The sequence below is a fragment of the Gekko japonicus genome, unplaced genomic scaffold, assembly GCF_001447785.1.
Source record: "Gekko japonicus isolate JY-2015 unplaced genomic scaffold, Gekko_japonicus_V1.1 scaffold170, whole genome shotgun sequence".
Classification (NCBI taxonomy): Eukaryota; Metazoa; Chordata; class Lepidosauria; order Squamata; family Gekkonidae; genus Gekko; species Gekko japonicus.
The window spans coordinates 326590-341162 of NW_015160212.1; the positions used below are offsets into that span (position 1 = coordinate 326590).

General features: G+C 50.6%; 1 protein-coding gene across 1 annotated transcript in view; it reads right to left on the bottom strand.

Annotated features, from left to right (window-relative positions):
* LOC107109242 (alpha-2-macroglobulin-like protein 1) overlaps positions 1 to 14573 on the bottom strand; it is a 130462-nt gene that overhangs the window by 69152 nt on the left and 46737 nt on the right. Inside the window, 2 exon segments of the mRNA XM_015409819.1 lie at positions 833 to 1000; positions 10905 to 11014. Coding sequence (XP_015265305.1) covers positions 833 to 1000; positions 10905 to 11014 — 278 coding nt within the window.

Here is a 14573-nt window from a genome sequence, read left to right on the forward strand (position 1 = left end):
TGCAGGGCAGGGTATAAATCCAATATCTTCTTCTCTCCTCCTTGGTTGCGACATTGTGTGTGCATATATGTTTTTATTGGATTATTTTATATATTGGATTATATATATATATTGGGTTATACACACACACACACTTTAAATGTTATTTCAATGTTGAAATAAAGTTTGCTGCCTTGGGGGACCCTATTTGGGTAGAAAGACAGCATAAAAATGTTTTAAATTTGAAAAAATATGGTCATTTTAACTGGAGATGCCAGGGTTTGGACCTGTGACCTCCTGTGTGTAAAGCAGAGGTTCTACCACAGAGCCACAGCCCCTCCCAATCAAGCTGTTCTGATGGCACTGTAGGCCCAGGGCAACCACTCCCATGCATGGCAGAAGCCTTTCATAGCCTTTAAAAAGTGTTCTTTATCGCTGAACATCCTTAGCCTCTAGTGCTGATTTTCAGATTTCGTATCTGGCCCATTCTGCATCTAGCATTTGCCCCGCGGTCTTACCAAACCCAGGCTGGAACAGAAATTCCCCTCTGCGTTGCACGCCACTTTCACTTTGATGGATTGTTGGATTTTATGGCAGCGTCCGGACTGCGTGCCGGCTTCCACTTCATTCAATCTCTCGGTTTTATGGTAGCTGTCTGCATAGATTTATGGCCGTTTTATGGCCATTCAGAGGTGACACCGCAGTCAGTACTACGTTGGCACGGGGTATCTGAATGTGGTTTTGAGCTGCATCTTTTTTTGTTCTGTTGTGGGTTTGGTAAAACAGCGGAGCGCATGCTAGAAGTGGATTGGGCCTCTGTCTTGCAACCAATACACCAAGACATTTAACTCACCCGTATGGAAACCAGGGTGCCGTTCCAGTTCGTCGTGTCTAGGGAGAAGTGGACTTCCCCATTCTCATCTGTGACATACGGCAGGTGCGTATCTACATCATGGACCTCAACCGTGAGATAGACAGTCTCATTCTGAACAGGTGCCTCTTCGAGAGTACTCACACGCATCTGCAGGAATAAAAGGAGAATCAACACCTTCAAGTCCAAACGATTGGGGTGTTTGGTTAATATAGCAGAGTTTGCCCAGTCGTAGAAGCGTGATAGTGAGTGCAGTACATAAATCTCCCAAGACGTATATTGCAAAAAAGGCAAACTTACATTTATCCAGGTAGATCCAGTTCACATTTCACATTCAGGTTGCAGTCAAAAGGAAAGAAAGGAGCCTAATCTAAAGAGGACTTTCCGTATCACAAATGGCCAGCTAGTCCGGCATCATGCGTATGGGATTATGAGGGCATTGTCTCTACAGGAGAGACCTGCAGAGACATGTGTCTCCATGGAAGGCCATGTACAGAGTGTGAAAGGACAAAGGGGGAAAAGAGAGAGAGAGGAGGAGGTCAGAGGTCAGTTCCCAGGTCAAAACAAAGAGAAGCATCCCATTCAAGGAGATACACACACTTAGAGTGATATGGCATCCCCCAATGTCCCGCCATACTGAGTCACTCACTCCAACACAAACACCTTATAGACACCTTATGCTTTTCCATGCAATAAATATGCAACTGTTCATTGCCCGTACAGGGAGGCCAATCGCGTCTGCTTAGTGTAGGGCATCTACTTGTAGGAGCTTCACATTTCCAAGAACCCGAGTCACAATATTTGTTCCAGTTTAGATTGTAAGTGACCCTTCTAGAAAGCAGGACTGTGGCTCAGTGACAGAGCATCCGCTTGGCATGCAGAAGACCCAGACGAGATCAATCCTGCACCGAGCTCCGATCGAGACCCCGCCGCGTCCGCCGCTTTGTCTCGAAATCACCGCTTAAATGCATTGCGCCTCGCTCTGTCAGACTACAAACGCCATCCCGTTCACCTCGCCACGCTTCGCCTCGCCACACCTCGCCTCACTCCCGAGACCCTTGAGGCCACACGCCATCCTGTTCGCCTCGCCTCGCTCCTGAGACCCCTGAGGCCGCTCGCCGTTCCGCTTCGCATCCCGTGGCAAGCAAACATCCGAACAAACGAACATGTCTTCGCCGACCACCACCTCGTCCTCCTCGTCTTCGGCACCCTCTGCCGCCACCTCGACCTCCCATGAGGGCATCGTGCATTTCAACCTCTCTCATCCCGAGCAATGGGAAACGTGGGTAGTGATTCTCGAGAACTACCTGAAGTGCCTAATGATCACCGATCCAGAGATGAAGAAGGCACACCTCATCCGCTTCTGTGGGATGGACACCCTTCTCCTCTTGCAGGACCTGATCGCATCCCGTAAGGTAGAAGAAGAGAATTTCGCCGAACTCGTGAAGACCCTCACCAACCATCTCGCTCCGAAACCGACCAAATTCGCGGAGCGAGTGGACTTTTTCGCAAGGGTCCAGGGGCTGGAAGAGAGAGCCGCCGAGTTCCTGGCGGGCCTCCGACGAGCCGCCACGCGGTGTGCTTTTCCTAGCCTGGAAGACACACTGCTAAATCAATTTATCGTGGGCATCCGGGAGTCCAAGTTGCGCCGCCGCCTAGTCAGGCAGGACGACTTGACTCTGGACCAGGCCCTGAAGGACGCCGTGACCTACGAGAAAGGCTGCCATGACCGCGGAGGACACCGCACCCAAGCCACATCGGAGTCGGCCGACTCCGAGGAAGACAAGGTGCTACAGATCCGCCGTCAAACCGCGCCATCGCATCGCTCAAGGGGTACCCCGCCAGCGAGGACATCAGAGCCAACACCTCCCTGCGCCAGCTGCGGAGGGGTGCATGAACGCAGAGCCTGCCGTTTCAGGTATGCCGTCTGCCGTGCCTGCGACAAGCAAGGCCACATCGCCATGGTCTGCCGCGGCCGCCGACAGCATAACAAGAAGTCGACTCACCAGGCAGAGCCGATCCACACCGTGGACCTCCACTCCATCGACCTCCACGTCATTTCCCATCAGCCCCAGCCCCAGGTAGGTGAAGCGCTCCGGGACGGCCGGAACAAAGTCCATGTTTCGGTCTGCATAGAGGGGTCCCCCTGTAGCATGGAGCTAGATACCGGCTCCGAGTTTACTATAATCTCGGAGGAGACACGGCGTAGAGTGTGTCCCAAGGGGAGGCCCCCTCTGCGCAAGCCACAATTTAAATTACAGGACTTTAATAAGAATCCGGTGGCTGTGCGGGGCTGGGGCAAGTTCATGGTGGAGTTTCAGGACTTCAAGGGATATCTGGACATTCTAGTGGTGGGGGGCCGGCTTTCCAGCCTCCTAGGGATGTCCTGGTTTAAGCCGCTGGGCTTGACCATCGGGGAGCTACACCAGTTGCAGCGGGTCGATTTCATGGACGTGTGCAATGAGTTTCCACAGGTTTTTGATGGGTCCCTTGGCCGTTTCATGGGGCCGCCCATCTCCCTGGACTTGGACCCTGCGGTCCGCCCCATCCGGATCAAGGCCCGGCATCCACCCGTCGCGATGAGGCCAAAGATCGAGGCGGAACTGGACCGGTTGGTGGCACAAGGGGTGCTGGAACCGGTGGCGTCCGCCCGGTGGGAGACCCCGATCGTCACACCCGTTAAGCCAAACGGGGAGGTCAGGATCTGCGCGGACTATAAGTGCACCCTGAACAAGGCGCTGCAGGACCATGCGTACCCGGTACCGGTGGTCAGCCACGTGCTTGCAGCACTAGCAGGGGCCCGCATCTTTGGGAAGCTGGATTTGGCCCAGGCCTACCAGCAGTTGCCAGTGGACGCTGCCACAGCGGAAGCCCAAACCATTGCCACACATAAGGGGGCTTTCAGGGTCCACCGGCTCCAGTTCGGGGTTTCCGTGGCACCAGGGATCTTTCAATCTTTTATGGACTCTCTCCTTAAAGATATTCCAGGAGTGCAGCCCTTTTTAGATGATGTGTTGATTGCCGCCCCCGACGCCGCCTCCTTCGCAGACCGCCTCCAGACCGTGCTCCGACGCTTTGATCAAGCCGGGCTGCGGGTGAAGCGAGAAAAATGCCTCCTCGGGGTCCCCAAGGTGGAGTTTTTGGGGTTCGCGGTGGATGCCCAGGGCATCCACCCCAAGGCGGATAAGACTACGGCGATCACCAATGCCCCGGCTCCAACGTCTAAGACTGAACTGCAGGCCTCCTTAGGCCTCTTAAATTTTTATCATTCCTTTCTCCCTTTGAAAGCAGCTGTGGCAGAGCCACTCCATAGGCTTCTCGATAAGGGCACACCATGGGTCTGGGGGCCGGCTCAGGCGACAGCGTTCCGAGCAGTCAAGGAACTTCTCGTCTCCAACTTGGTGCTCGCCCATTTCAACGAAGCTCTACCGGTAGTCCTAGCCTGCGACGCCTCTCCGTACGAGGTCGGGGCGGTCCTGGGGCACAAACTGCCGGACGGCCGGGAGGTCCCTGTGGCCTACTACTCCCGGACCTTGTCGGCAGCCGAGCGCAACTATGCGCAAATCGATAAGGAGGCGCTTGCGATAGTGGCCAGGGTGAAAAAATTTCACCATTACCTCTACGGTCGGCCCTTCATGGTCTTAACAGACCACAAGCCACTCCTCGGGTTGCTCGCCCCGGACTTCCAAACCCCCCAGATGACCTCGCCGAGAGTGATCCGGTGATCCGTATTCCTGGCAGGCTATAACTACTCGCTCCTCCACCGGCCGGGGAAAGCGATGGGACACGCCGACGCGCTGAGCCGCCTGCCGCTGCCCACGACTGACCCGAACCCGACGCCAGCCCACCAGATTGCACTTCTGGAGACCCTGCCGGACCAGCCGGTCCACGTGAGAGAGGTGGCCCGTCGCACCGCCAAGGACCCGATCCTCTGCCTGGACTGGGTGAGAAGGGGGTGGCCGGTGGCCGCTGCGGGCCCAGACTTCACAGCCTACGCTTCTCGGAAGGATGAACTTTCCTCCCACAAAGGGTGTGTGATGTGGGGAGGCCGGGTGGTGATCCCCCCCTCTCCGAGATCGGGTGCTGGCGGCACTACACGAGGCTCACCCGGGCGTGGTGCGGATGAAGGCCCTGGCTCGGAGCTATGTGTGGTGGCCAGGCCTGGATCAGGACATTGAGGGACAGGTAAAACAATGCCAACCCTGCCAGGCGTCCCGGCTGGCACCTCCCCGAGCTCCTGCGAGGGCTTGGGAGTCCTCACATAAACCCTGGTCCCGGCTACATTTGGACTTCACGGGGCCGTTCCAGGGCCAAATCTTCTTAATCCTGGTCGACGCCTACAGCAAGTGGCTGGAGGTGGTGCCCGTGCCGTCAACCTCCTCCAAGGCGGCCATCAGAGCGATGTGGCACATTTTCAGTGCCCAAGGCATTCCGGATACCCTGGTGACGGACAACGGGACGGCTTTCACCTCGAGTGAATTCCAGGAGTTCACGAGGTATTACAGGATCCGACACGTCCAGTCAGCCCCGTTCCACCCGGCTACAAACGGCCAGGCAGAGCGCATGGTGCGCACCACCAAAGAAGCGCTTCGCAGGTTCGAAAGCAAGGACTGGGACTACAAGTTGGCAACGTTCCTGTTCGGGCAGCGGACGACCCCCCACACCGAGACCGGTCGCAGCCCAGCCGAGCTCCTGTTAGGGCGCCGCCTGACCTCCAGGCTGGACCGGCTACACCCGGACCGGGCCCCTGAGGAAGAACCAACAATGGAATCACCCCAAGCCGCAAGGGGCTTCTTCCCGGAAGACCCTGTCTACGCCAGGAACTACACGCAAGGGCCTCCCTGGATACCCGCACAAGTGGTACGAGTAAGAGGACCTCGGTCGTACGAGGTCTCCTGCGAGGACGGCCAATTACTCCACCGCCACATCGACCAGCTACGACGGAGGGTCCTCCCGGCCGACCCCGAGGACCTGGAGTTTCCGGAGCCAGATGAAGTAGGTTCCCCTACACCCGAGACACAGGCCCCAATGGCCGCGCCAGCCCAGCTAGCTCCAGAACCTCCTGTGCCGCCGCCACAGGCGGCACCACAACCCATCTCCCCGACAAGGACCCCGAGAGCACCCACGAACACCACACCAGAGCACCGCTGCTCCACGAGAACCAGGAAGGCCCCAACGTACCTCCAGGACTTTGTGCGTGGGTAGTCGGGACTATGGGGGGGAGGGGTGTAATGTACTCCGCCATGACCACGTGCACGACCGTTGGGCCATGCGGTCATCCAAAGTCCGGTAGCTTCGTTCCAGATAGAACAATAGACGAGCGGATCCTAGCCCGCACCTATCAGAGGGCCAGGTCCGCAGCCGAGAGCCTATGGGACTCTCGGCTACTGTAAATAGCCTATAGGGAAATAGGGTGTGTGTTTTGGGTGAAGGGTTCTGTGCATATATACCGGCCTGCGAGCCGGCTTAGGTTGTCTTTGTTCCATCTAATAAAAGTACTTGCTGAAATCACTCAACGCTCTCAGTACTTTTCAGTTTTATAGTCTCTCAGCTGACAACAGCAAGGTATGTGGTCTACCACCAACCTCCAATAGGGGGAGCTGATGTGGCCCTCTCTGGGTGCGTTCAGACGGGCCATTTAGTCCACTTTTGGCCTGCCTCAGAAACGGATTTTATCTGCGTGATCACACGGTCAACATCTGCCTCCCGTCCCCAGCTGTTGCTTTCCGGCTCAAAACAGCTTTAACCCGGAGTATTTTGATACCAGGTGCCCAAGTGGTGTTTTCCTGATTCTCTGGTTCGAGCTGCATTTTCCCCTGTGTGATCGCTCCTCCGGTATCGAGCCACTTCCAGTTTAAACCCCCGCCCTGCTCGAAAGCTGCCTGAGGTTTCCGCTTTTCGCCCGCCATTTTAAAAAAGCGTTGGCAGTGTGCACATAGGTGGAGATCCGCCACAGGGTTATGAAAAACAATGTTTAAATGGTGCCTAGTTTTAGCCTTTAGACGAGTTCAGGATTTCACGGAGGCCATTTTTTTGGTAAACGTTTAAAGGGAAGTGGTCCAGTGTTACAGTAGTCGGGTTGACGAGCACGAGCAAAAATTTTAGTTCCAGAGATGGCTGCCTGTGCGCATGCCCAAACTGAGAGAGAGAGAGAAAACAACACCAGCGGGGAGAGATGTTGCTGGGCAGTGATCCGGAACAAGGAGGTGAGTGTGATTGCGATTCTCCAGGTTAAAAAAAACACGCATGGGGCTGGAGCAGTTTAACCTGCTCCCAGCACACCGTCTGAACGCACCACATGAGTATTTCTCCTTTCACAGGAATGCAGACAGTGCTCGGTCTTGGTTGTCTGTACCTTGTGCTGGGTATCAGGGATAGGGGTGTAGCGAGACCTCAGAGGCACCACTGACATGGTGATGTCACTTCCCGTGTGTACTGGAAATGACATTGTCATGTTGCGCCATTGCCGTGGCGCTCTGGTATTTGGGCAAAAAGTATCATAAAATGGCTTCTGTCATAAAGTTTTTGCCCAAATACCAGAGCATCACCACAATATTGGCGACGTAATGATGTCAATTCCAATACATGCCAGAAGTGAAGTCGTGCGTTGCCAGCAACAGCAGCCTAGGCCTTCTTCTCCTGCTGGCCAGCGGATTTGCAGTGTGGGGGGGGCAACCCTAGATCAGAAACGTGGCATCCAGGTCGGAGCACAGAAGAGAATTTATTGGCAAAGAACCCAGTTAAAACGGTGCTACTGGACTCTTGCTCTTTTCTACTGCTGCAGACAGACTAACATGGTTACCCATCTTGATCTATCTCCATGGAGGTGCAGACTGAGGCGAGGAGTGCTTTTTTTTCAGTGGTACCTCATGGAGAAATGGCCCTCGCTTCTAGACCAGGTTATTCTAGCTGTGAAGAAGAAGAAGAAGAAGAAGAAGAAGAAGAAGAAGAAGAAGAAGAAGAAGAAGAAGAAGAAGAAGAAGAAGAAGAAGAAGAAGAAGAAGAAGAAGGAGCTGCAAGAGCTCTTTCGAGAACTGCTTGTGAGAGAACAGCCCTGAAAGGAACTTGTGACTGACCCAAGGTCACACCAGCAGCTGCATGTGGAGGAGTGGGGAATCAAACCCGGTTTTCCTGGATTAGAGTCTGCGCTCCCAACCACTACACCAAACTGGCTCTCGATAAATGCTACTGTGACCTTGAGACCTGACCACTGTAATACACTCTGCCTGGAGGCACTGGAACACAATTTGGAAACTTCAAATGCTGCAAAGCACAGCTGTTCTTCTGCTTACTGGAACAGGCAGCTTTGAGCCTCTCCCCCTATACTCCACCACCTCAGCTTTGCTCCTTTGAAACAGGGCCTTCTGCAGGTGCCATCCTGCAAATGGGCAAAATCAACAACTGTCTGTACAGGTGTATGTTCTATTCTGCTCACCCCCACCTTATAGAATGGCCTGCCTGAGCTGGTATTCTCTTGGCATTCCATAAACAATACAAAACTGACTGATTGAGAAAAGCATTTCTACAAAAGCTTTATTATAATGAAAGAGATTCAGGAAGACGAAGAAGAGGGTAGTGGTTAGAAGCAGCGGATCCTAATCAGGGAGAATCGGGTTTGATTCCCCACTCCTCCACATGCAGCCAGCTGGGTGACCTTGGGTCAGTCACAAGTTCTCTCAGAACTGTTCTCTCAAGAGCAGTCCTCAAAAGAGCTCTCTCAGCCCCACCTACCTCACAGGGTGTCTGTTGTGGGGAGGGGGAGGGGGAGGAATTTGTAAGCCACTCTAAGACTCCCTTAGGTAGTGACGGGCAGGGTATAAATCCAATCTCCTCCTCCTCCTCCTCCTCCTCCTCTTCTATAAAGGGAAAGAAACTGTCAACTATCCTACTGTGTACACAGTAAGTACTCTCTGTCGCTGTATGTATAATCCCATTATGCAATTTCTGCATCACTCAATATGCTAATACTTATGCTTTGTTACAGCTTTGTTAAAGTTTTTTACTTGATTATAATTTCTGCATCGTAATCCTACTATGTTGCCCTGACTTGGATGGCGCAGGCTAGCCCGATCTTGTCAGATCTCAGAAGCTACAAAACAATAGAAAGCACCGTGTATAAACATACAATAATATTTAATGAAAATATAAATTATATGCAATGTACTAAACAAGTATAATCACCTTGTAGGTATTTATAGAATTCATTCAAATTCATATACAAGCAGACAAGTACAAAATCAAAGTAACAAAAAATAAAGGAAACAGTCCAAATTCTCCTATCTAAATAGCGAGCACCTGTATACATGTAATCCAAGATAATATTTTTTTCAGAGCTTGATGCTAAAGAAGAGGCGATTCAACAGTCCCGCATCTGAAGGACAAGTAATCATTGCTGCCAGATAAGCGACTTCCTGGTTGTCAAGTAATTTCCAGCCTTCTTTCTCAAGAATAGCTCGATATAGTGTGTACATCATTCATTGAAACCAATCTCCATTCTCTTAATCCCATGGGAAAAGTGAGAACGTTTGGTTAAGATGGCACCTGAGTTTTAGCCACTGTGTGACACAGAGTGTTGGTCTGGATGGGCCACTGGCCTGATCCAACATGGCTTCTCTCAGGGGTCATTTTGCAGAAGAGGTGCAGGAGCTCATTAGCATAACTCATTTGCATATGCCACACCCCCTGACATCACCGGAAGTGTGTCAGAAGGCAACACCCACCGCTCAGGCTCCACTGGACTGTTTTGGATTGCTAGCTATTGGGGGGGGGGGACATGCAAATCTGTCCTCGCAGAGGAGTTAGAGCTTGTCTTAAAGGTGCCACTGGTCTTAAACTTGGTCTTAAAGGTGCCACTGGACTGTTTTGGACCGGGGGGCCGGGGGGAGCTCTGCAACTTACCTGGCTGCTTCTTGCTCTGACTGAGGGCTGCTGGGAGCAGGGGGTGGGGCTTGTTGCATGTGCCCGCCCCCTGGGCTCTTTACTGCCAGAGCTCCGCTCCTGCAGGAAATGACCCCTGGCTTCTCTTATGTTCTTATGTAATTTATATTTTCATTAAATATTATTGTATGTTTATACACGGTGCTTCCCATTGTGTTGTACTTATTCCATCGTGGTCCATGTTTTGTAGGTCTCAGAAGCTAAGCAGGGCCGGCCTTGGTTAGTGCTTGGATGGAGACCACCAAGGAAGTCCAGGGTCGCTACGCAGAGACAGGCAATGGCAAACCATGTCGGCTGTGACTTGATGGCACTTTGGGCCACCCAATCCTATTACACTGCTTATTGGATGTCCCCATTCTCCTGGCTGCACAGACTCCTACTGTCTAATCTGCCTTGAGTCACAACAAGGAAGGTGGTCTATAAATAACATTAAAGAAAGAAAGAAAAATATCTCCTCTTCTGAAGCAAGCATCCCAGCTTCCAATCTGTTTCCGGGCACAATTCAAAAGCTACCTGTGACCTTTCACAAAAATGACATTGCGTCAATGAGGAGACAGAGTTGGCCTCTGAGGATTATTTTTCCCCTAGCTTCCAAACCAAAAGTTTATTAAGGTCATAAGACCAGTCACAATAAATACAGATAAAAAGAATAAGTTAAAATGAATAAATACATAAAAGATATGGGGTATATGTGTAAAAGACACACTCATATATGTGTAAAAAACACACTCATTTCATTAATTTATTTCCCAGCAACTGACGTTTCCTTCGTCAAGCGATACCGCTTTTTGAGTGCTATCACAAAGAATTTTGCTACTGCATCTGATACAGTTATCTATCACCTAATAGATATACCTGAAGGGTTTCAGGACTAAAATCTATATAATATTGTAATGGTTTGAATCTGCAGAGTAATGGAATAATTAATTGTAGCCTTTCTTCTTGATAGAATTTGCAGTGCAAAAGTATATGTGTGACAGATTCAACCACTTTGTTTGAACAGGGACAGCAATGCTGCTGCTTTCCCAGCTTCAAAAACAAACATGTGATTTGGTTCAACGACTACGTTATATCAAGAAAAGAGGGGAGCAAAGGGTGGGGAGATCTGGGATGTTACCTTGCCGGTGTACGGAAAGCCCTGCTTATAGAACGGATTGAGGTTGATGAAGTTGATGGACATCTCCTTGCTGCCGAGAGACAACATGTGCATGACTGTGCCGGTCACTCCTGCACGGAGAAAGGAAATGTCGGCTCAGCACAGCCGCGTGAAGAGAATACAGCGAAAAGCACAGCCCCTTTCCTCTGAGAGCCTAGCAATGTAGTTCTTGAGGGAAATCCCAAGAGGCTTTGAGAACTCTTTTGAGGGGACTTTATCTGGGAATCAAACAAAATGTTTCGTGAAGATCGCTCATGTACAGGAGAGGCCAAAAGAGCCCATGGGAACCCTGCTCCTCCCCTTTAGCATCCATTGGACATGTCTTTTGCAGGCGAAGACACTACAGGACAATGTTAAAACATAGACCAAGGGCCACCAGCAATGTTCCCTCTAAGCTGTGGAGTCCAGTGAGCAAAAATTCTACTTTCTGAGCTATTGGCATTAAAGTTGTGAGCACGCAATTGTCAGGGTCCTTAGTCAGGTCACACAACACAGGGCTTCATAAGAAGATAACTGTTTATTGGTAGATCCAGTACTAGAGACATGAGTAGAGCTTGTGTCAGGAATGGCCTTCAATACAAGGGCTACTGACTTATACTAGAATCAAACATCCCCCCTGTAAGCATGAGCCAATGGATACATGTCACACATGCGGGCAGAGCAAGTAGGCAAAGCAAAAACCGTTAACTTTCCCAGCTGGGTAAAACTGCAGCTGGAGCATCTACAAGGTCAAGCATAAGATAGCAAACAGTTGGTGAGCCAGGGAGAGCTGAGACAGAAAACGGGAGGGCACCCCTCCACATTCCAGACCTATGACAGGGCTACCTGACAGTGATTTGGCTACTGCATAAGTTAGTTTACTCTGGAGCCATCCTTCCTGAGCTAAGATAAAAATGTGTGAGCCAGAGGCTAAAAAACTGTGAAATAGCTCACACGAACTCAGCGTAGAGGGAACACTGGCCAACAGTGTGCCCATTCCCCTTGCCAGCCCTCAGCAGGGCACATGCATAGGCTTGTCATTGCCCTGTGGCAGCTGGCAATCTCCTACCCCTGGCCCTCGATAACTTGAGGAGCAAGAGAAAAAATAAGTAGGGAAATGGCACTGATAGTGACATTCTAGGAATTTTCCCAGTCTCTATGATAAAGACCTCAGAGATTGGAGGGATTCCTAGAATGTCACCTGGAAGTGTTGTCATATTGTTTAACCCTCCACCCAGAACTGTTGTCACATCACCCATGCCGCCCAAGCAATTCCCTGCAGTCTATATGATCTTTACTACAGGGATCAGGGAAATTCCTACAGCATCACCTAGAAGTGACGTCACATCCATCCAAAACTCTATCCTCTCCAGGCACTACCCCCAAATCTCCCAGTCTTCGGCAGTACAGGGCTGGCAACCCTACGTGGACATAATACCAGGCCCACTATCAGCTGCTGATGTGTGCCTCCCATAAGATGATCCCAGAAGGACTGTAACTCCTCCCATGCAATGCCCCAGCATGCAAATCCTAATGCACTGAGCATGGTTTACAGGCATATACAGACCTGGGCAGAAGTGAAATTGCTGAGTTCCTCTTGGGGATGGGAAACACTTAGCTCGGGGGCGGGTTAACCATTAAGCAGACTAAGCATGTGCTTAGGGCGCCAGGGCCAAAGGGGGCGCCACATAGTTGGGAAAAGGGTGAATATTGGAACTTTTATACATTTAACTTGTGAAATATTAAAGTAGATGTTGCATTGCATTTTTGTAGAACTTTATGTAGCCCAAGCTTGGCTTAGTTTGGACAGTATATTGTGTTATCATATGAATAAATTTTTCTATTGCTGCAACCTGCATTGTATATCTGATCAGACAGGTCAACAACTAAAATGGACGGGGGGTCAGTGTGGAAAGGAGGGGGGGCACCAAGATTGGTCAGTGCTTAGGGCACCGGTAAGCCCAAATCTGCCCCTGACTTAGCTCCAGTGTTCCCTGTAAGCTGAGTGTGAGCTAGCTCACAGTTTCTTAGCCCCTGGCTCACACCTTTTTGTCTTAGCTCAGAAAGGGATGGCTCCAGAGCAAACTAATTTATGCAGTAGCCACATCACTCGCTCACAACTTTAATGCCAGTAGCTCACAAAGTAGAATTTTTGCTCACGAGACTCCACAGCTTAGAGGGACATTGCTCCCTACCAATGAATTGAAGCAACCAGAGCTGCAATGTTAGGAAAGTCTAGTAACAAATAAATATCCCAGCAACTGACGTTATGGTCATCATTTAGTAAAGTGCATAGTGTATCATGATTTCATCCTAGTCAGGTATAAATATTCGTTACATTCGATAAGTAATAACATTCAGTACATACAGATTGCTAACTACCAGACAATTTTGCATCAGTGTTTTAAAAGTCAAGCCCCAGTGGGAGTTTCTAGAATTATAAACCCACTTCTCCTTGCATGAAGTCTTCCAAAAAGGGGGACAGCCTTCTTAATAGTTGTATGGATGCTTTTTGTCGGTCCTACAAAAGACACTTTGTGCAGCTAACATTCATGGACAGAGTACTCCTGTCATTCTTAAAGCTGCACGGCTTAGAGGGAACATTGCTTAGCTCCCTACCAAGGAATGCCTGTGTGTGCCCACCACCACTAAGCAAGGTGAACTCAAGCCTTTCAGCTACCCCCGAGTGGGCTGCCTCCCGGGGCATCAGAGTAATCCTGAGCAACTTTGGGGTAAAATAGTAGTGTCTGCCTGGTCATATCCATCTGTTAGATCAGGGTCCCAAATCATTTTGAGCCTGTGGGCACTTTTGGAATGCGGACACAGCGTGGTGGACACAGGGGCAAAAAGACTGCCGTAAGATGCATAGCCAGCCACAAAATGGCTGATGCAGCTTACCTTCAGAGTCAGTGAAGATTCTCGCGCTGTGGTGTTTTTAATTTTAAAAAAAAATCTGCACAGCCAATCGAATCTCCAACAGCCCATCAGAAGTCTTGCTGAGGAACCCTGCCCCACCTGCTTTCTAAAGACACTTGGCAGACGCCAGGAAAGGTGTTGGCAGGCCCTATAGCCCCAGCAAGGGAACGCACTGGGGTCACCTGTGTTAGATCTTCCATAGGGATGGAATCCAGTGCCCGGCCATTCAGTGCTGTACCCAGAAAATAAGAAGAAGAGGAGGAGGAAAAGATTGGATTTATATCCCACCCTTCACTTGGAGTCTCAGAGCGGCTGACAAACTCCTTTCCCTTCCCCTCCCCACAACAGACAAGCTGTGAGGTAGGTGGTGCTGAGAGAGCTCTTTTGAGAACTGCTCATGAGAGAACAGCTCTGACAGGACTATGGCTTGTCCAAGGTCATCCAGCAGCTGCAAGTGGAGGAGTGGGGAATCAAACCCAGTTCTCCCAGATTAGAGTCCGTGTACTTAACCACTAAAAAAAAAATAAAGGAAGATATTACATGTGTTTTCTCACAAGGTGAATATTAAGCAGGGTTGTTTTTTTTAAAGGATAACAAGGTTGCGCTTAACTGTAACTGATGTTCATTGAGTGTCGTCTGTGCAGGCCCACATGGGGACTGCGCATGAGCAAGCCTCCTGTAGAGCTGTTTTTCTAGCTTCCACTAGGGGGTGCCAAACCCTCCCTCAGAGCCATT